The 23,463-nt window shown below is 37.7% G+C and overlaps 1 protein-coding gene across 4 annotated transcripts in view; it reads right to left on the bottom strand.

The window, feature by feature from the left end:
• REEP3 (receptor accessory protein 3) overlaps positions 1–23,463 on the bottom strand; it is a 151,526-nt gene that overhangs the window by 7,524 nt on the left and 120,539 nt on the right. The window contains exons 9-10 of one of the 4 annotated variants that reach the window (XM_059899603.1): positions 7,135–7,200; positions 4,689–5,053 (exon numbers count right to left, since the gene is read on the bottom strand). The exons of 2 other annotated variants lie outside the window; for them this stretch is intronic. In XM_059899603.1, coding sequence (XP_059755586.1) covers positions 7,140–7,200 — 61 coding nt within the window. In that variant the 3' untranslated portion in view covers positions 4,689–5,053; positions 7,135–7,139. Of the gene's footprint in view, positions 1–4,688; positions 5,054–7,134; positions 7,201–18,744; positions 18,809–19,320; positions 19,413–23,463 lie in introns of those variants that run through there. One more of the 4 variants, XM_059899602.1, reaches the window with a different exon arrangement.

Genomic DNA, 23,463 nt, shown 5'->3' with positions numbered 1-23,463 from the left:
TAATACTTCATCTTTCACTCTTTATGATATAGAGAATCTAGTAAATAGCAGTCCTTAGAGGAGGCAATGTACAATTTTGAGTGGGCATCTCAGACATTATTTTCTTAATTTCTGAAGACAGTGAAAGTTGGTCTTTAGCTTATGTTATTTAACCAACAATGCTAACTATAAACACCACTCTTACCCAAAATAATTACCTAAAATAATTTTCATATTAGAGATATTATTCATGATTCCAACCCAAGGGTACAACATAGCAAAGACTTAAATAATTTGGGGAAAACTTGAGACAGTTTAAAATAACAAAAAAACCAGACCTACATGTTCAGAAAATAGCTCAAATATATATTATGTATACACACACAGAAATATATATATATTTACATACACACATATAAACAAATAACAAATTCATAATTTAAATTGTGATGAGAATGCCATAGACAGGTAAATAAAACCAACTCTAGTAGTAGCAATAGCTAATAGAACCTAAGCCAGTGGTCCTCAAAGAGTGGTCACTGGACCAGCAGCGGCACCATTACCTGAGACCCTGTTACAAACGCAGATTCTCAGACCCCACCCCAGACCTACTGATTCAGAAATTTGTGGGCTGGAGCCCAACAATCTGTGCTTTAACAAGCCCTCCAATTATCAAACCAACATGTTGTACACCTTAAATTTACACAATGTTATGTTTCAGTTATATCTCAATTAAACAAAAAAAAAAAGGGAGTCCTCCAAGTGATTCTGATGCACTACAGTTTGGGAACAACTGCCCAAATCTATACATATTACTATGTTTATTTAACCAATGAGGGAACGTGGGCTCCTACATAACCCAGCTAATGGAGCCTGGGACAACAGCCTTGTGACTCTGAATGCTGTGTGCAGTGTTAGAAGAAAAAAATCAGTTTAAGAACCCAAAAATCTCTGATTCCTAAAATGGATGCTTTTTTAGCTGAGGTAGAAAAAAATTGGTTAAAACTTCTTAGGCCTCAGGGGCTTCATCTGTGACACAGGGGTAATACTAATAATGTAATAACCTCAAAAAGGTTTTGGTGAGAAATAAATTAGATAGTGTATGTAACCCTAATTTTAGGCAGTAAATAGTCATGACATTTGCTCATCATTATTTTCTATAGCCTTTTGATCTATGAGGAAATGTATTCTCTGTTGCTATTCCACATTTCTAGCTACAGGATATACATGAACTTTTAAACATGATCTACTTCTAATTTTGGTTTCAGCTATGATATGTTTTTCCTCCAAGTTATAAAATTACATGAGCTACCACTCTACTCAAGACAGAAATTACTATGACCCACATTTTTGTATAGAGAAAAGAGATAGTACTGTGGAAATTTTCTAGAAAAGAATCAAGTGATTTCAATTTTACAAAAAAAAAAAAACTTCTCTAAGATTAGATTGATGAATATCTTATGCTTTTTAGGTCACAGAAGTAGCTTTCACTTGTAAATTACTGTTCTACCTTTATTTTATAAAACTGGCATTTTTGATGTATTACTTATTGCATCCCAAGGGTCCTTTATATAATAATCTCATAAACTATGTGTGTGTTCACTTTTTAAAAATAATTTTAGTTTTGTCATATGGTATTATAATGCCATTGTAAGTAACTCTGAAATTACAAACATATATATTGATAAAAAAAAGGAAACAATTTAAAAACCTATATTCCTACCAATCAGCAATAGGGGCTTTTAACATTTTTGTTTTCATCTTTCCAGCATTTTTTATATGCACACAACACACTCATACATATTTTAACAAACAGGAGCATTTGATTTGAACACTTGTAAGTATATTGTGAAAATATTTCCAGGTAATCACTTCTACTTCATCAGTTCAAATGACTCCATTGTATTCCATTGGATGGAAGGATTGGATGGATGAATAAGGTGTTAACCAATCACATATCATTAGACATTCAGATTTTTCTGGTTATTTCATTTTTATAAACAATGATTCAGTAAACACTGCACACTGATGTAATTATCCTCTCAGAATATATTCTTAGAAGCAGAGTTCCTGGATTAAAGAGAAGCACATTTTTAAGGCTTTTGATCCATATCCCAAATGGCGCTTATAGAAAGATTATACTAACTTTTACCCTCACCAGTAGCATATGAGTTCCAGTTTTCCAACATCCTCCCCTTTGAAAAAAAATTTTTATTCTAATATATCAAAAGTATGTCAAAATATGTCAGAATAGTGCTTCCCTGGTAGTGCAGTGGTTAAGAGTCCGCCTGCCAATGCAGGGGACACGGGTTCGAGCCCTGGCCCGGGAAGATCCCACATGCCATGGAGGAACTAGGCCCGTGCGCCACAACTACTGAGCCTGCGCTCTGGAGTCCGCGAGCCGCAACTACTGACCCGGTGCCACAGTTACTGAAGCCTGCGCGCCTAGAGCCCATGCTCCACAAGAGAAGCCACCGCAATGAGAAGCCCGCACACCGCAAAGGAGAGCAGCCCCCGCTCGCCGCAACTAGCAGAAAGCCCACACGCAGCAACAAAGACCCAATGCAGCCAAAAATAAAATAAAATAAAAAGTCAAAATAATGTTTCATTGTTATTTTAATTTGCACTTATTTGATTATTAGTGAAATTGATCAACTTTTCATATGAGTAGCAAACATTGTGCAGCCCTCCCATATCTCTCTGTATCCACTTCTACAGCCTCTGGTTGCTTACTCCACTGCTAAGAGTGTTTCTTTGGTTACCTAGCAGTGGAAAGCTGGGCCGGGCAAGTGGGAAGTGTCAGAGAATTAATACTCCCAGGAGCAGCCTCAACCAAGTTGAGGGATAAATACCTCAGTTGCACCCCTTAGGTGGGATAACTCTGGAGAATGTTCCACACTCTCTCCCAGAGTTCCCCAGCAGGACTGAGCCCCAGCTGCCCAAAGAGGAAATGGCTTGATAACTCATCCTTTGTTGGCTTCCTTCCCTCCCCTGTCTCACTTCTCCACTTCCTATCAGTGTTTTCTAGGATCATCTCTTGAATTAACTACTTGAATCCTTATCTCGGGGTCTTCTTCTGGGCTGGGAACCCAACCTAGACAATATGAGCCTTTTCTCCTCTGATTTCGTCAATGATCTGATCATTCATGCATTTTCCCCATTTTGATATTGGAGTCAGAATTATCTACTTTAAATATTAAGAAGGAAGGGATATTTACAAAAGGAAACCCTGAGAGATCACAAACCAGGAGCTTAATAAATAATTACAGTTAACCACCAAATTGTCTTAATAAACACGTTAAGATTTAAAGTATTGCAAGTTATTAATAATAACTATTATATTCAAAGTAATTATCCTCTCTTTATATGGAGCTAAAGATTTTCTTAGTGATATAAGTGAACTAAAATGTAGGTAAAAGGAAAAAACTAGCAAACTATGGTAAGGAGAATATTTTAGCCAAGGTGTACTAAGTGTGTTGATCGAGTGCTATAAGAAAAACTACATTCAACAATGTAAATATGCTCAAAATATATTGGCATCACTTTTAGGGAGAGACTAGGATTCAGTGAGAAGTCTGCTGAGAAGTTTTAGAATGGAGAAACATTTTGGGTCAAATGACATTTTGTAGTATCTAAAATCAATATGTTGTTAATTAAAATACCAATCTCCCAAGAAGACTCTGACAGTAAACAATGTTAAACTAAACTGGATCAGAGCCCAGAAAGTCAGCCAGACTAGGAGTGCATACAAGTAGGCCAAAAAAAAAAAAAAAAAACACAAAACCCACAAAAACCCAAACCAAATAAAAAGCAAACTAATCATTTGGAATGGGGAGGAAAGGGCTGGGAGGGGGTATAGAAAACAAAAGAAAATGGCCAGTTCTTCATCCTGCTCTGGGGACAGGAATCAGACAAAATCACTCCAGCAGAATCTATGTAGAGGCCATTCTTCCAGCTGCACAGTTTAAGCATTTGCAAAGGTAAAACAAGGACAGTCTAGACAACCTAACTTGCCTTGTATGGACAATGAAAGTTTTTAAAGAGGACACATAGAATACAAATCCACAACAGTCAAATTTAAATGCCTCTTCAGAACTGTGACTGCCCCAGTATTTCATGCTACCCCCAGCAGAGTTAAATTTTAAAAATGTGTGACTCAGTCATTTTAATGTGTTTTATCGGGACAGATTGTAACGTTTTTCTGAACTTACAAGATACATTAAGGCTATGCATCTACATAATAGCAAAGACCCAGAAGAAATATAGAAAATTCTGTTCAGATTGAAGTCAGTGCAAACGATGGCAGTGCAAATGAGCTCAAATCTGAATGCTTGAAATATATCAAAAGATAAATGCCCAGGAATTCCCTGGCGGTCCAGGAGTTAGGACTCAGCACTTTCACTGCTGTGGGCCCAGGTTTGATCCCTGGTCAGGGAACTGAGATTCTGCCAGCTGCACAGCACTGCCAGAAAAAAAAAGATACATGCCCAACAACCCATCAGCTCTGTACCAGTCAGATTCAAAGAGCTGAGGAGATTCCCCTGAACATTTCTATCTTAAACTAAAGATTTATTTACTTAAATATGTTTATTAGGTGCTCATCCAACCATTATCACAAAATAAAGACAACTTATTACATTGCCAGCCTCAATATGTACTTAATTCTCTAAGGCAGTCAGCAGCCATCAACTAAGTAAGGATAGCGGTGGCCTTGGGCAAACTCTGTTCCAGCACAACACAACTTCGGATTAGTCAGAACAGACTTGTTTTTTCTGTGATTACAAACCACCCCCAAATCTCAGTGGATGGACCCAACACAAGTTTATTTCAACACACTCTCCATGTGAATCAAAGACTCTATTTCACATAGTCACTGAAGGACTTGAGGAGGTGAAGACTCCACCAGCTTATAGCTGCACCATCTGGAACACGTGGCCAGAAAGAAGTGGTGGAAGGAGAGGGAGACACTGGAGAATCCCATGTATGTTACTTCTGCTCATATTTCATTAGCCAGAGTTAATCCCATGGCTCCATCCAACCACAAGGAACTTGAGAAATGCTATGTCAGTTGTGCCTGGAAGGGAAAGAGAACTGGATATTGGAGTAATTTCTACCCCACCCCTCAACGATCTGGAACTTAGGGTGATTTCCTTGTGCAATATAAGGATAGAAACAGACATTGAAAGGCAAAGCTAAGGACTTGTAACAAAAAGCATGAGTCATGGCTCAGAGGTCTTAAGCCAAGGTCAAGGGTCAGTGAGGAAGGAGATTCAGAGCTCTAAGCAAAGGAGGGAGCAAACATCAAAATCCTGAAAATGTATTCAAGTGGCAAAAGCCAACCTGTCATAAATCTATTTTAGCTGATTTTGTTTTGACACAAAGTAACATTTTTCTCAGGGCATCTTAAACATGTCACTTGATATCTGACATCACCCCATCTACATTTCTCAAAGTATGGTCGTTGAATCATCAGGAACAGATAAATCTGAGGGGCTTCACAGAAATACAGATTCCTAGGACCTACCCAAAACCTTATACATTAAAATTCCTGAAGATTTTAGGTCCAGCAATCTGCTTTTAAACAAGTATCCACTAGGTAATTCGAATGCATTCTAAACTTTGGGAGTCACTGTTTTAGACTTCTGCAAGGATCCAGAGAAGGTCTGAGATCTGGGTTGGGTTTGAGCCCTGGGAGAAAGCCTCCACTTGTCGTAGTTTCTCTAGTTACTCCACTAGGGTGGAGTCTGCCCTAGTACCAGACAGCGTTTGGTAAGGTCAAGACTGTGCCTTTAGGCTACACAGAAACTTTCCTGGGTGAGGAATATTCAGGAGCATGGAAAATAAGTTGATTCTGAGTTGCTGCTGAATTTGGTTTGAGAAAGACTGGTTCAACGCAGAGCAGTTTCAAGGAGAAAAGAATTTGTAGGTAGGTTTGCCAACGGATTGACAATGGTGAGGATGGTGAAGAACCCAGAGATTCTGTTGTTGAGGTTTTGGAATGGTCAGGTGGAACAGATGAGGGCCTTGGGATTTCCAAGCACATGCTACACGTGTTGCTCCTTAAACAGGCTGTGCTGGGTAGGCAGGGGAGAGGAGGTGAATCCTGAACCTTCTTTGCTGAGAATGGGGGAGTGGGTGCAAAATGCTGTCATAGTTATTAGAAACTGTGAGATAATAGAAAAAAAAAAAATATATATATAGGTATATATTGGTCTCTGCTCCAGGTTACTGACACAGGAACCTAAAACCGTTGTAATTTCCTAAGTCATAAAAGCACTGGGAGTATCTTTTGTTCAAATATTTGGTCTGTGACCCTGGTTCCTGACACAAAGTTCCTATATCCCTTGAAATTTCCTGGTTGACAACCTTGTCTTTTGTTCTAAGAAGGCTCCTGGATAGGGACCAGTCACCCGACAGACCAAGCCATGATTAGAAGCTTTGAATTTTTGACCCAACCCCTGTTCACAGGGGAGAGGGGCTGGAAATGGAGTTAATGATCTATCATGCTTACACAATGAAGCCTCCATAAAAATCCCCGAAGTACAGGGTTTGGACAGCTTATAGGTTGGCGAACACGTGGAGGTGCTGGGAGAGTGGTATGCCTGGAGAGAGTATGGAAGCTCAAGACCCTTCCCATAATGCATTCCTTACTTCTGGGTGTCATCTGTATCCTTTATCAAACCCTTTTATAATAAACTGGTAAACAAACTGTTTTCCTGAATTCTATGAGCCACTGCAGCAGATCTGTTGAATCCAAGGAGGAGGTCGTGGGAATCTCCTACTTACAGCCAATTGGTCAGAAGCACAGGTGACAACCAAAACAAATTGGCATCTGCAGTGTGGAGGCGGGGTGGAGGGGTGGAGGGTGAGGGCAGTTAAGGACTGAGCCCTCAACCAGTAGGATCTGACACTGTCAACGGGTAGATGGTGTTAGAATTGAGTTAAATCGTGGGACACGCAGCTGATTTGGTGTTTTGTAGAATTGTTTGGTTTGGCGAAAAAAACCCCACACAACTGGTATCAGAAGTGGTGTGAATATGGTTAGTAGCGTGAGAGTAAAGGAGAAGCACACAAGGACTGGGTTTTGCCTAACACACTTTCCCTAAAATAAAGAGAAAAATACACACTGGGTAATTATAAAATAGAGCTACTTACCCGCGTTATGGGAGGGATGAGTGCAAGCAAAATGAACACACCAGAAAGCTTTGAAACTTCCACAACCTAAAATTAATGGTAAATCATGGGTTAAACATCCCTGCTCTGAAATATTGAGAGGAAATTCTAGTATCCAAACAAAATGGAACTATGGATCTTGGAATGAAAAATAAGGATATGAAAATAAAAGGTGATGTAGAATATGTATGGAGGGAGTATCTCCAAAATGCTATGCGTCTTATAAAAAATTTGTTTTACTGTCTCAGAAGAAATCGTTTTGCTTAAATGGAGGTATTTATTACCTGCAGAATGGACAAGCTCTCTGCCAGCTCTTCAAACCTATGATCAGGGAGTGAGCTGTCTTTGGAAGTATAACATCATGCCCTACATGGTACGGGGCTTAGGGTCTAGGAGTGGGTAAGAAGTTTAGACCATGATTTAACAAGCAGTAACAAGGACTTTGCTGGTGGTCCAGTGGTTAAGACTCCACCCTTCTACTGCAGGGTGCACGGGTTCAATCCCTGGTCGGGGAATTAGGATCCTGCATGCCCCGCAGTGTGGCCAAAAAAAAGAAGAAGAAGCAGAGATGAGATACTGAGTACAGTGGCTTTTGGTAAATAAAATGAAAGAATGGTGTACCAAATGCCAACAAACAATGACATTCCTCAAGGTAATCAATATCAGAAGCTATTAATATGCACCCCTCCCAAGTCTCAGTTGCTTAACAATAAAAATTTATTTTTTTTCCAGTTTGATTGAGGTATAATTGACAAAATTGTAAGATATTTAAAGTGTACAGCATGGTGATTTGATATGCATACACATTGTGAAAGGATTCCCACAATCTGGTTAAAATTTTTCTTTCTTTCTTTCTTACATCCCTGCCCAATACAGATTGGGCAGCTCTCCTTAGGCTCTCCTCCAGACAGAGACTCAGGAACGTAGGGTACATCTATATCACAGCGCTGCTATTTCTTAGTGCCTCCATGGACTCCTACGCTTGATCATCACTCAACCATTAAGTAAAGAGAGAGAGCAAGGAGGGTCAACCAGGATGTTTTAAAGATAAATCTGGAAGTACTGTATATTACTTCCCTTCACATTCTATTGGCCAGAACCTAGTCAAATAACACCAACCGAACTACAAGCAAAACTGAGACGTGACTCTTCTTATTTATCCAGGAAGAAGAAAGGAGGTCGGTGAGCACCTAGCCAATTTCTGCCACTCAATGACTACTAATCCATAATCTGCCTCTATCTTAATTAAAATCATACAACTTCCTAAACTTTTTAAAGCATGTTTTACAGGGTAGCTCCTAAGATATTTTATTGAAAACTGCAGAGGGACTTCCCTGGTGGTCCGGTGGGTAAGACTCCACGCTCAGAATGCAGGGGGCCTGGGTTCGGTCCCTGGTTGGGGAGTTAGATCCCACATGCTGCAACTAAAAGCTGGCTCAGCCTAAATAAATAAATATTTAAAAAAAATAAATAAATAAAACTGCGGTAAATACTTGAATGTCCTTATTGGAATAGCTAAGATTCTCAATAAAATTTTAGAAATGCAGGGTTCTCTGGTAGTGTGTGAATTAAAAAATAAGTATTCAAAGTTCAGGTTGGCTAAGTTTAGCCATTTGGCCCTGGAGTTTGGAGGATAGCTAAGCCCTCATTCTTATGATATGACTTGGTGTGAGTCCATTTTTGAAAAAGGTATATGATAGAGAAAAATATGAAGAATATTTGGGCTTTAAATTACAAATCTTATTTATGAACTTCTAACACTACATTTATAATCCCAGATCCATTCTAATACTGTATCTCCCTGCACATTTATAGCAGACCCAGTAGAAAATTCGTTAACAGTTGGTTTTTAACATTTCTGAAGTATCCCCTCCATATACATATATATCATCATTGTGCTTTTTCTTCACATTCTTATTTTTCAACCCAAGATTCATCTGCATTTTGTTTAGCTATCAGCATTTCCTCTAAATATTCTAGAGCAAGAAATTTTGACCCATGATTCACCATTAATTTTTGTGAGTTGTGAACATTTCAAAACTTTCTGGTAAATCCATTTTGCTTTCAACTCTCTCCCTCCCTCTTTCTCCTCCCTCCTGTAGACTATGTAATAACTATTTTATAATTACCTGGCATGTACTTTTCTCTTTATTTAAAAAGATTTGCAATAGTTATGACAGCATTTTAAAGATTATACTAAGGGAGGCTATCTAAATATGAAACAGATGAATAAGTATATCTTGGGCAAAATAACTTACAGATATGAGAAAGAAAATTAGAGGATGTATATGTTTGTGGTTGAGAAAGCATGTCTGTCCAAATGTATGGGAGAGGATTGGTATGGAGAAAGGATGGCTGTACAGAAGAGTATTGTCTAGTTTTTACATAAGCAACTGAGAATTCTGGGGTGACCCTCAACCTCTTTGGCTAACAAGTTATCCCTGACTGGATGCCTGGAGTTGGAAACAATTGATGCCAGGTGGGTACAAGAGAAAGTTGATTTCATTTACTTTATCACTTCATTTATTTGGGGCATGAGGCAAGAGAGACAAAAAAACATATGTATCAGCCTCAAATGATCATTGTTTTTCATTTGTTTGCAAAGCTGTCTGTGGATACTGGCATTGAAAACATCAAAGTCTAAGTAAGACCAGGCTTTACACAAAAAAAAATTAATGTAAACCATAGATTAGAACCATCACAAAATGCATTCATATTGCCATATTTCAAATAACAAGCAGAAAGAACAACTACAAAAAGAAAAAAGAATGGTTATGGAGGACCCCAACCATAAGGTCTTATATATATATTTTTTATATAAAACAGGTTCTTACTAGTTATCTGTTTTATACATATCAGTGTATATATGTCAATCCCAATCTCCCAATTCATACCACCACCACCACCCCCTCACCCCGCTTTCCCCACTTGGTGTCCATACGTTTGCTCTCTACATCTGTGTCTCTATTTCTGCCTTGCAAACCAGTTCATCTGTACCATTTTTCTAGATTCCACATATATGTGTTAATATACGATATTTGTTTTTCTCTTTCTGACTTACTTCACTCTGTATGACAGACTCTAGGTCCATCCACGTCTCTACAAATGACTCAATTTCGATCCTTTTTATGGCTGAGTAATATTCCATTGTATATATGTACTACAACTTCTTTATCCATTCGTCTGTCGATGGGCATTTAGGTTGCTACCATGACCTGCCTATTGTAAATAGCGCTGCAATGAACATTGGGGTGCATGTGTCTTTTTGAATTATGTTTTTCTCTGGGTATACACCCAGTAGTGGGATTGCTGGGTCATATGGTAATTCTATTTTTAGTTTTTTAAGGAACCTCCGTACTGTTCTCCATAGTGGCTGTATCAGTTTAGATTCCCACCAAGAGTGCAAGAGGATTCCCTTTTCTCCACACCCTCTCCAGCATATGTTGTTTGTAGATTTTTCTGATGATGCCCATTCTAACTGGTGTGAGGTGATACCTCATTGTAGTTCGATTTGCATTTCTCTAATAATTACTGATGTTGAGCATCTTTTCATGTGCCTCTTGGCCATCTGTATGTCTACTTTGGCGAAATGTCTATTTAGGTGTTCTGCCCATTTTTTGATTGGGTTGTTTGTTTTTGTAATATTGAGCTGTGTGAGCTGTTTATATATTTTGGAGATTTATCCTTTGTCCATTGATTTGTTTACAAATATTTTCTCCTATTCTGAGGGTTGTCTTTTCACCTTGTTTATAATTTCCTTTGCTGTGCAAAAGCTTTTAGGTTTCATTAGATCCCATTTGTTTATTTTTGTTTTTATTTCCATTACTTTAGCAGGTGGGTCCAAAAAGATCTTGCTGTGATTTATGTCAAAGAGTGTTCTTCCTATGTTTTCCTCTAAGAGTTTTATAGTGCCTAGTCTTACATTTAGGTCTTTAATCCATTTGGAGTTTATTTCTGTGTATGGTGTTAGGGAGTGTTCTAATTTCATTCTTTTACATGTAGCTGGCCAGTTTTCCCAGCACTTATTGAAGAGACTGTATTTTCTCCATTGTATATCCTTGCCTCCTTTGTCATAGATTAGTTGATCATAGGTGTGTGGGTTTATGTCTGGGCTTTCTATCCTGTTCCATTGATCTATATTTCTGTTTTTTGTGCCAGTACCATATTGTCTTGATTACTGTAGCTTTGTAGTATAGTCTGAAGTCAGGGAGTCTGATTCCTCCAGCTCCATTTTTTTCCCTCAAGACTGCTTTGGCTATTCGGAGTCTTTTGTGTCTCCATACAAATTTTAAGATTTTTGTTCTAGTTCTGTAAAATATGCCATTAATTTGATATGGAGTGCATTGAATCTGTAGATTGCTTTGGGTAGTATAGTCATTTTCACAATATTGATTCTTCCAATCTAAGAACATGGTATATCTATCCATCTGTTTGTGTCATCTTTGATTTCTTTCATCAGTGTCTTATAGTTTTCTGAGTACAGGTCTTTTACCTCCTTAGGTAGGTCTATTCCTAGGTATTTTATTTTATTTTTTTGCAGTGGTGAATGGGATTGTTTTGTTAATTTCTCTTTCTGATCTTTCATTGTTAGTGTATAGGACTGCAAGAGATTTCTGTGCATTAATTTTGTATCCTGCTACTTTACCACATTCATTGATTAGCTCTAGTAGTTTTCTGGTGGCATCTTTAGGATTATCTATGTATAGTATCATGTCATCTGCAAACAGTGACAGTTTACTTGTTTTCCAAATTGTATTCCTTTTATTTCTTTTTCTTCTCTGATTGCCGTTGCCAGGACTTACAGAATTATGTTGAATAAGAGTGGTGAGAGTGGACATCCTTGTCTTGTTCCTGATCTTAGAGGAAATGCTTTCAGTTTTTCACCATTAAGAATGATGTTTGCTGTGGGTTTGTCATATATGGCCTTTATTATGTTGAGGTAGGTTCCCTCTATGTCCACTTTCTGGAGAGTTTTTATCATAAATGGGTGTTGAATTTTGTCAAAAGCTTTTTCTGCATCGATTGAGATGATCATATGGTTTATATTTTTCAATTTGTCAATATGGTGTATCACATTGGTTGATTTGCATATATTGAAGAATCCTTGCATCCCTGGGATAAACCCACTTGATCATGGTGTATGATCCTTTTACTGTATTGTTCGATTCTGTTTGCTAGTATTTTGTTGAGGGTTTTTACATCTATATTCATCAGTGATACTGGTCTGTAATTTTCTTTTTTTGTACTATCTTTTTCTGGTTTTGGTATCAGGGTTATTGTGGCCTCGTAGAATGAGTTTGGGAGTGTTCCTTCCTCTGCAATTTTTTGGAAGAGTTTAAGAAGGGTGGTTGTTAGCTGTTCTCTATATGTTTGATAGAATTCACCTGTGAAGCCATTTGGTCCGGGACTTTTGTTTGTTGGAAGATTTTCTTTTTTTTTTTTTTTTTTTTTATTTTTACAAGAGATAAATAGACTGACACCAAGCATTGTACATGGATGACCACAACAAAAGCAACAATGATTGCAATTACCAAACATGAAACACACTCATACTATGTCATAATATTGACATTCAGTCCTGTAATCCTCCACTGCAACAGCTCCTTTACTTTGCAGTAAAAATTGATTTGTATATTCTCTGCCTCTGAGTCCTTGTGGGATTTTTTTCTTTTTAATTCAGACAGAAAGTCACAAAAATTATACTCATCCTCATCAGTTCACTCAGTCCCATGTAATTAATTTTTTTTTTCATCTTGATCTTTTGTTAGCACTTTTATGAGTTCATCAGTTTTTCATTAGAGTTCTGAAAATGCTTATTCATTCAGTTGAGCAGTACAGTCAGTTACCAGAAACCTGTACTTGTCAGAGTCTTTTCCATGAATTTCTTGAAGATGAAACCCTTTTATAGGAACATATTTGCAAAATCATCAGAGTACACCCAGAACTGTCTGTAAATGACAAAAGACTTAAAAATGACCACGGTTAAAGATTTGATGAAAGTTCATAATAATGCAGTTGACAAGAAAATTAGTTATTTCTGAGATATACATTTTAAAGTAATAACTAGGATTATTACTTATAACATTATACCAGAATGTTGGAAGATTTTTAATCACAGTTTCAATTTCATTACTTGTGATTGGTCTGTTCATATTTTCTATTTCTTCCTGGTTCAGTCTTGGAAGGTTATACCTTTCTAAGAATTTGTCCATTTCTTCCAGCTTGTCCATTTTATTGGCATAGAGTTGCTTGTAGTAGTCTCTTAGGATGCCTTGTATTTCTGCGGTGTCCGTTGCAACTTCTCCTTTTTCATTTCTAATTTTATTGATTTGAGTCCTCTCCCTCTTCTTCTTGATGAGTCTGGCTAAAGGTTTATCAATTTTCTTTATCTTCTCAAAGAACAAGCTTTTAGTTTTATTGATCTTTGCTATTGTTTTCTTTGTTTCTATTTCATTTATTTCTTCTCTGATCTTTATGATTTCTTTCCTTCTACTAACACTGAGTTTTGTTTGTTCTTCTTTCTCTAGTTCCTTTAGGTGTAAAATTAAATTGTTTATTTGAGATTTTTCTTGTTTCTTGAGGTAGGATTGTATTGCTATAAACTTCCCTCTTAGAACTGCTTTTGCTGTATCCCATAGGTTTTTGGTCGTCGTGTTTTCCTTGTCATTTGTTTCTAGGCATTTTTTGATTTCCTCTTTGATTTCTTCAGTGATCTCTTGGTTATTAAGTAGTGTATTGTTTAGCCTCCATGTGTTTGTATTTTTTACAGATTTTTTCCTGTAATTGATATCTAGTCTTATAGCATTGTGGTCGGAAAAGATACTTGACACGATTTCAATTTTCTTAAATTTACCAAGGCTTGATTTGTGACCCAAGATATGACCTATCCTGGAGACTGTTCCATGAGCACTTGAGAAGAAAGTGTATTCTGCTGTTTTTGGATGGAATGTCCTATAAATATCAATTAAGTCCATCTTGTTTAATGTATCATTTAAAGCTTGTGTTTCCTTATTTATTTTCATTTTGGATGATCTGTCTGTTGGTGAAAGTGGGGTGTTAAAGTCCCCTACTATGATTGTGTTACTGTCGATTTCCCCCTTTTATGGCTGTTAGCATTTGCCTTATGTATTGAGGTGCTCCTATGTTGGGTGTATAAATATTTACAATTGTTATATCTTCTTCTTGGATTGAACCCTTGATCATTATGTATTGTCCTTCCTTGTCTCTTGTACCATTCTTTATTTTAAAGTGTATTTTATCTGATATGAGTATTGCTACTCCAGCTTTCTTTTGATTTCCATTTGCATGGAATATCTTTTTCTATCCCCTCACTTTCAGTCTGTATGTGTCCTTAGGTCTGAAGTGGTTCTCTTGTAGGCAGCATATATATGGGTCTTGATTTTGTATCCATTCAGCCAGCCTGTGTCTTTTGCTTGGAGCATTTAATCTATTCACATTTAAGGTAATTATGAATATGTATATTCCTATTACCATTTTCTTAATTGTTTTGGGTTTGTTTTTGTAGGTCCTTTTCTTCTCTTGTGTTTCCCACTTAGAGAAGTTCCTTTAGCATTTGTTGTAGAGCTGGTTTGGTGGTGCTTAATTCTCTTAACTTTTGCTTGTCTGTAAAGCTTTTGATTTCTCCATCGAATCTGAATGAGATCCTTTCCGGGTAGAGTAATCTTGGTTGTAGTTTCTTCCCTTTCATCACTTTAAATATATCGTGTCACTCCCTTCTGGCTTGTAGAGTTTCTGCTGAAAAATCAGCTGTTAACCTTATGGGAGTTCCCTTGTATGTTATTTTTCGTTTTTCCCTTGTGTTTTTGATAATTTTTCTTTGTCTTTAATTTTTGTCAATTTGATTACTGTGTGTCTCAGCATGTCTCTCCTTGGGTTTACCCTGCCTGGGATTCTCTGCACTTCCTGGACTTGGGTGGCTATTTCCTTTCCCATGTTAGGGAATTTTTCGACTATAATCTCTTCAAATATTTTCTCGGGTCCTTTCTCTCTCTCTTCTCCTTCTGGGACCCCTATAATGCGAATGTTGTTGCGTTTAATGTTGTCCCAGAGGTCTCTTAGGCGGTCTTCATTTCTTTTCATTCTTTTTTCTTTATTCTGTTCTGTGGCAGTGATTTCCACCATTCTGTCTTCCAGGTCACTTATCTGTTCTTCTGCCTCAGTTATTCTGCTATTGATTCCTTCTAGTGTATTTTTTATTTCAGTTATTGTATTGTTCATCTCTCTTTGTTTGTTCTTTAATTCTTCTAGGTCTTTGTTAAACATTTCTTGCATCTTCTTGATCTTTGTCTCCATTCTTTTTCTGAGGTCCTGGATCATCTTCACTATCACTATTCTGAATTTTTTTCTGGAAGGTTGCCTATCTCCACTTTATTTAGTTGTTTTTCTGGGGTTTTATCTTGTTCCTTCATCTGATACATAGTCCTCTACCTTTTCATTTTGTCTATCTTTCTGTAAATGTGGTTTTTGTTCCACAGGCTGCAGGATTGTAGTTGCTTCTGCTGTCTGACCTCTGGTGGATGAGCCTATCTAAGAGGTTTGTGCAAGCTTCCTGATGGGAGGGACTGGTGGTGGGTAGAGCTGACTGTTGCTCTGGTGGGCAGAGCTCAGTAAAACTTTAATCCACTTGTCTGTTGATGGGTGGGGCTGAGTTCCCTTCCTGTTGGTTGTTTGGCCTGTGGCGACCCAACACTCAATCCTACAGGCTCTTTGGTGGGGTTAATGGTGGACTCTGGGAGGGCTCACATCAAGGAGTACTTTCCAGAACTTCTGCTGCCAGTGTCCTTGTCCCCGTGGTGAGCCACAGCCACCCCCTGCCTCTGCAGGAGACCCTCCAACACTAGCAGGTAGGTCTGGTTCAATCTCCTATGGGGTCACTGCTCCTTCCCTCTGGGTCCTCATGTGCACACTACTTTGTGTGTGCCCTCCAAGAGTGGAGTCTCTGTTTCCCCCAGTCCTATGGAAGTCCTGCAATCAAATCACGCTAGCCTTCAAAGTCTGATCCTCTGGGAATTCCTCCTCCCGTTGCTGGACCCCCAGGTTGGGAAGTCTGATGTGGGGCTCAGAACCTTCACTCCAGTGGGTGGACTTCTGTGGTATAATTGTTCTCCAATTTGTGAGTCACCCACCCAGTGGTTATGGGATTTGATTTTATTGTGATTGCGCCCCTCCTACTGTCTCACTGCAGCTTCTCCTTTGTCTTTGGCTGTGGGGTATCTTTGTTGGTGAGTTCCAGTGTCTTCCTGTCGATGATTGTTCAGCAGTTAGTTGTGATTCCGGTGCTCTCACAAGAGGGAGGGAGCGCACAGCCTTCTACTCTGCCATCTTGAACCAATCTCTGTCGGCTGCATGTTTTTCCTCCTCAAAGTCTATTCCTGTAGGGGGCTGTGTGCAGAGGACTTCCACCTAACGCGTCGAATTAGAGTTCCCAAGGCAGAACCACTGCGCAGACACCTCAGCTCAGCGCACCAGACACTTTGATTCAAGATGGTGGTGGCAGTCCATAACGTCTTGTAGTAAAGTGAAAAACAGTCCTACCGTCTTGAGTTAATAATATTGTTAATTATGAAGCTTTGGTCAATAACAATCTTTCATATAAAGCATCTTTTTTTCCCTCTGTAATGGTTTTTCATTTTACATTTTCTTCTGACCTATTGTATTAATAGTTATTTAAAAGCAGATTTTTCTCCTAAAATCGGCTCACTTTATGCATCATCTTTATGCAGTAATGGAGCCCTCCTATGCTGGAAGTGCTGCCGACAAGTCATAATGTGGACCTTGACCTCTGGCCACTTTTGGAGGGTGACCAAATCAAGACAGAAAAATCTAATATTGCCAAAGACCACATAGGAATTTCTTGGCAAAGTCAGATGAGAAAACAGAGTTCATGAACTCCAAGGGCTGACATTTTTAACCATTGTCCTTATTCCTTATTTTGGGAACCCCTTTTGAATTAAAAAATGTAGAAAATTCTGGAATTTTGCTTCATTTTTCCATGACCAATGTAATGGAATTGTGGAAAGAGCTCTGTACTAGAGTCTTAAGACTCTTTACAAAAAAAAAAAAAAACCTTTATATAATGGAACATTTCAGTGAATCCTTTGACCCATCACTCAGTTTCAAGAATCTTAAACTCATAACCTATCTTATTTCAGCTACATCCCACTGAATTCCTTCCTTCCATATAATTTTGAAGCAAATCCCAGACATCATACCATTTCATCCATAAATACCTCAGTATGTATCTCTAAAAGATGTCTTTAAAAAAATGATAACCACAATACCATTATCATGCCTAAAACATTTGATAATAATTATTTAATACTATCAAATATACAGTGTTCAACATGACTTCCCCATAAATATAATAATTTTTAATAGTTTGAATCAAGATCTAAACAGATTTCACTCATATGATCCCCTACATGTTTCTTAGGTCTTTTAAATTTTTTTCTAGGCTTTCCTTCTAACTCTTTTTTTTTTTTCGCTTTGGTTTATAATTCATTTGTTGAAGAAATCAGGTCATTTTTACTGTAGACACAGATTGGATTTTGCTGATTGTAACCCTATGGTATTGTTTAACATGTTCTTCAATTCTCTGTTTATAAATTGGTAGTTGAACCTAACAGGTTCTCCCATGACTAATGGAAACTTAGCAGAGGCCACCTGCTAAGTTTCTAAGATAGTTCCAAGCTTTTAATCTGGTACAACTGATAGAGTGGTAGGAAATCGATGAAATTCATTAAGGGGATAAGAGGATAAGGAGTCATGTGATGGAATAGAAACTGTAGGGATGGGATGAAGAATTTCGTTTTTGTATGTTGAGTTTGTGATGCCTTTGGGATAGCCAGATAGAAATGTTTGGCAGACACCTGGAAATATGGTCTAAAGCTCAGAAAAACCTTGCCTGTCTGGACAGGTAAATTTAAGATTCACCAGCATATAACACTGAAGTCCTGCAGGTGGGATGAGGTCCCTGAAAGAGGGTAGAATAAGAAGAGAAAGGGCACTAAGATGACTCTGTCACCATATTTAAAGGGTCTGCAAAGGAAGAGGAATCTACAAGGGATACTGAGAAGGAACAGAGAAGTATGAAATAGCATGGAAGCCAAAGGAGGAGAGAGCTTCTGAATATACAGAGACGTCCAGGAAAATAACAACTGAAAAGTAGCCACTGGGATTTTTAACTAGGTAGTCACTAGGGATCTCATCAAAGGCATTTCATTGGGTTGGTGAGGGTAGGAGCTATCTTTCAGTGGATGCAGAGTGAATGAGAGGTGGGAAAATAGAGACAAACAAAATTACTCTTTTCAAAAAGTTTGGTAGGGTTTGGCAGCATGAAAACTCATTATTATAAATTGTGTCTCATATGTAACATAAAATCAACCAACCAATAAATATTAACTGTGAGCTTATTATGTGTATGCCAAAGTACTACTAGTGTAAAAAAGATATTCATGACATAGTTCATGCTATAAAGGCTACAATTGCCAAGGAGAAAGTATGCAAATTTATAAATGCATGTTTAAAAAGAAAGCTCTTCAGAAACCCTAAGAAATCAGATTAAATAAGGCATTTAAAAAACATGCTGGGCTTTATTGTCTCTTTAAAATTGCGCAAAGAATCCACTTGCATGATTCTAAAAAACAAGAAAAATATATGTTGTTAAAAAAAGAAATATGAAATAAATCTGATGCATGAAACAAAAACAATTCTGTGAGTTAATATAGATTTCTTTTGAATAAGAATACAGCACAAGATTCTTGTATCTATTCATTAAAAGTTCAGGTTCAGTTCCTCTGAATAAAGAAAAGATAATCACATTATCTCACCTGCCACAGGCAGGCTAATGCATGTATATGGATTCAGTACAGTGTCTGTGAAGTATTATAATAAGCAAATTCCTTATTAGCAGTTCAACAAAGTCAGCAGTGGCTGTCATCATTACGACTTTCAATGAGGAGGCCACCTCCTCCGTCCTTTTTCCCCTTCCACTGACTTTCAATGAAGACTTTTCACATTTAACAAAAGTACCCTCATAGTTCTAGAAGTGATTTTTCACCATCCTGCTTTTGATCAGCTTTCTAATCAGAGTTTACTTCAGATTCAAGTGGAGAATAAAACTGACCATGAAAAAGACCATTGGCTTACATGAGGGCTCCCTCTCACTGGCATCCTGAACTGTAGAAAAAGCCTTCTTTTGCTGCCTCTCATGGGAGCACTTTGAAATCCAGGAACCATGTCTCGATACAGGTAAATAAGAATGAAATGATGGGAAGCACAGAGCCAAAAACAAACAAACAAAAAAACGTATCAACATAAGAGGAGTCAGAATTGGATGACATCACCTCCTTCTCTAAGGAGGGAATGTTTCAATTTACATTTAATTCTATTATCTACAGTAAGGTTACAAATAAGAGGTCAAGGATGACAAAGAAGCAGAAAGACTTATGCAACACTGGTTACACCTGTCTTTTCCTTTACTTCCTAAGACTCAGTCCTGGCCTTGAATTGCATAGGGTGGATATAATGGATACTGTCCCATGCTTGAGTGCTGTGGCTCCCACTGAAAGGGTTCCCTATGTGTTCTGGCACACTTGGAGGAGGGTTAGGGAAGCCTTTTCCTTGTTTCCCATTAAGGAAAAGAGACCTCACTGGATGGTTCTAAGATTGGCCTCTACCAGTGGCCCAGGGCCAGTGGCTCTGCACACAGAGAGTGGGTCAACTTGGGCAGCAAGGTGGGCCCTAAATAAGCCTTTCAAATATATTCGTGCAAAGAACTGCAGATTCATATGTGCATTATATAATAACCTTCTTTCCTCCAGTGCCTGAGACCAGATGGCTATGTAAATAAATAAATTACAACCAAGTCTGTTCCAATATTATGACTGTAGAATTTGAGATAATTTCTTTAATCAGCCATCCAAAGAGTTGAGTCTTCTTTGTGTCCTGACCTAGAAGTAGTTATCTTTCATCATGACTTTCAGAGTCCTTTGGTGATAAGAGATTTTCAGTATCAGTGAATATAAATTTAAGTTTTATTACTGAATTTTCTGGAGAGAAGTTAATGAAAATCTCTGAGTCCCATTTATTTCACTGTGGAAATAAATGCTGACATCTAAGAATTGTTGCAGAATTTGGGAGAAAAATGTAAAGTTATATCATTGTTTTAGTTTTAAAATAGAGATTTCAAAATAAGCCAGCTTATTAGAATTCAAAAGGGAACTTCAAAACTCAAATCCCCAACTCACAACTTTTTTTCGAGACAGCCAGATGCTCACCTTCCTTTCACATTAAAAAATATCAAGTACTTTGATAGGAAACTGTTCTACTTCTATAATTATTAAGGATTCAAAGATGAATATAGCCATGAAACAAACTATAATGGCTCTCTTAAGATTGCTGATGAAAAAAAATTCTGTGAGCCCAAATGATACTGTTAGAATAAGGAAATATTATTTTTGAATTAACAATTGATGGTCCATTAAACCTCTGTATTATTGAATTAGTTGGTTCTTGAGAAAGCAGTTGAGCAATGATCAGAAACTGTAGTGCAATAAACAATGATCTATTCTAGATCAGCAGTTGTAAACTCCAGCTATACATTAAAATCATGGAGATGGGAGCATTTAAAAAATATTGACACCCAGGCCCCACCCCAGAGGTTCTGATATATTTGGTCTATTGGGGTTCCTAATATCATATATTTTCAAAACTACTCCCACCCCTCATTCCCTATTCAGGTATTTCTAATGTGCAATCAGGTTAAAAACTCCTGATCTAGATTACTTGTCTAGCTGTTTATGATACTGAACTATTGTTTATAATTGATATAAGCAATAAAGAGTGACAGGTACATTTGTAAAATATTTCCTTTATGATAATTTATTCTAAATCACCATTCTCTGAACTTATTGGTTTAGAAAATTACAATTACTTAGCAAACATAAAATTGCATCTACATAGTGTTTACAACAAGTAAGAAATATAGGTATATGTATGGATGAGATATAGATGAGCCACAAGATGACCTTTCTATTTTTCACTGAAGTTGTTTGTAAGTGCCTTGGAATGAAATCATAGAATTTTCTATCCAAGTACCGCATTAAGGATCAAAGTTAGGTGCCTTCTCAAGGTTCATCTCATTTATGATAGGTGCTGGTTAGAACACATGTCCTTAGATTCTCATCCTAATGTTCTTTCAGATATTTCCTTGATTTTATTTTTTAGAAAGTAAACATTACTTTTGGGGAATAATAAAAGAAACCACAATCAATTATCAGAAATTTAAATAAACATTAGAGGCAGTTTAGATAAACCACAGCCTAAGCCTTACTTTAACATTTACCACCTGAGAGACCTAAACATTTCTGAACCTCAACTTCCTCATCAGGAAAGTAAGGACATGATAATATAATAGCATGAGGTAGAAAACAGATAAAGGCAAGTTCCTCTCCTGCTCACATAGCATTAGTTGTTTTCCAACCCTAAGACTTAAGGAAAGGAGGGTGAAACCAGACTTCTCTGTTAAATGTATTAATAAACAATAAAGTCAGGGACTTCCCTGGTGGCGCAGTGGTTGAGAATCTGTCCGCCAATGCGGGGGACATGGGTTCAATCCCTGGTCCAGGAAGATCCCACGTGCCGCAGAGCAACTGAGCCCATGAGCCACAACTACTGAAGCCGCGTACCTAGAGCCCGCGCGCCGCAACGAAGAGTAGCCCCTGCTCACTGCAAATAGAGAAAGCCCGCGCATAGCGAGGAAGACCCAATGCAGCCAAAAATAAATAAAAAACAAACAACAAACAAACAAACAAAAATAAAGTCAAACCATATACATATCTAATGAGGGGTTAGTATCCAAAATATATAAGGAAATTGTATAACTCAATGGCAAAAAAATTTTCGGTTAAAAAATGGGCAGAGGACCTGAATGGACATTTTTCCAAATAAGACATGCAAATGGCCAACAGGTACATGAAAAAGTGCTCAGCATCACTAATCATCAGGGAAATGCAAATCAAAGCCATAGTGAAATATCACCTCACATCTGTCAGAATGGCTATTATCAAAAAGACGAAAAGATAACAAATGCTGAGGAGAATGTGGAGAAAAGCGAGCCCTGGTGCATCGTTGGTGGGAATGTAAATTGGTGCAGCCACTATGGAAGACAGCATGGAGGTTCCTCAAAATATTAAAAATAGAACTGCCAGGACTTCCCTGGTGGTCCAGTGGTTAAGACTCCATGCTCCCAATGTAGGGGGCCCGGGTCCCATCCCTGGTCAGGGAACTAGATCCTGCATGCTGCAACTAAAAGCCCACATGCTGCAACTAAAGATCCCACATGCTGCAATGAAGATCCTGCCTGCCACAACTAAGACCTGGTGCAGCTAAACAAAAAAAAAAAAAAAAAAATAGAACTACCTTGTGATTCAACAATCCCTCTTCTGGGTATACATCCAAATAAGATAAAATCATTATCTCAAAGAGGTATCTGCACTCCTGTGATCATTGCAGCATTATTTACAACAGCCAAGACATGAAAACAACCTACCCGATGGATGAATGGTTAAAGAAAATGTGGTCTATATAGACAGTGGAATATTATTCAGCCATAAAAAAAAGAAGACAATCCTGCCATTTGCAACAACATGGATGGACCTTGAGGGCACTATGCAAACAGAAACAAGTCAGAGAAAGACTAGTACTGTATGATCTCACTTATATGTGGATTCCAAAAGCATCGAACTCAGAAACAGAGTAGAACGGTGGTTGCCAGGAGCTGAGGGATGGGGAAAACATGGCGATGCTGGTCAAAGGGTACAGACTTTCAGTGTGAATAATTTCCAGGGATCTAATGTATACAATGATGACTATAGTTAATGATATGTATCATATATTTGAAAATTCACTTTGAGAGTGAAGCTTTAATGTTCTCACTATAACAACAACAACAAAATGTTAAGTATGTGAGGTAAAGGATGTGTTAAATAACCTTATTGTGGTAAACACTTCCCAATATATATGTGTATCAACTCATCACATTGTACAACTTAAGCTTATGCAGTGTTATAATGTCAATTATATCTCAATAAAGCTGGGGAAAAAAACAAACAATAAAGTTCTTTACAATGGCCCATTCTCTACATTTGATCTTTCACATACATTTCAAGGGCTGGCATGCTATAATAGGGTATTAAATAAGATAATATATGTGAATCATATAGAGCAATGCTTAGCATATGGTATGCACTCAACAATAGCACATTAGTTGCAACGATTATGCATTACTTA

The sequence above is a fragment of the Balaenoptera ricei genome, chromosome 16 (assembly GCF_028023285.1).
Source record: "Balaenoptera ricei isolate mBalRic1 chromosome 16, mBalRic1.hap2, whole genome shotgun sequence".
In the NCBI taxonomy this organism is placed as follows: domain Eukaryota; kingdom Metazoa; phylum Chordata; class Mammalia; order Artiodactyla; family Balaenopteridae; genus Balaenoptera; species Balaenoptera ricei.
Note: the sequence above shows the minus strand (reverse complement) of the source record. Positions and strands in the feature narration are given on the sequence as shown.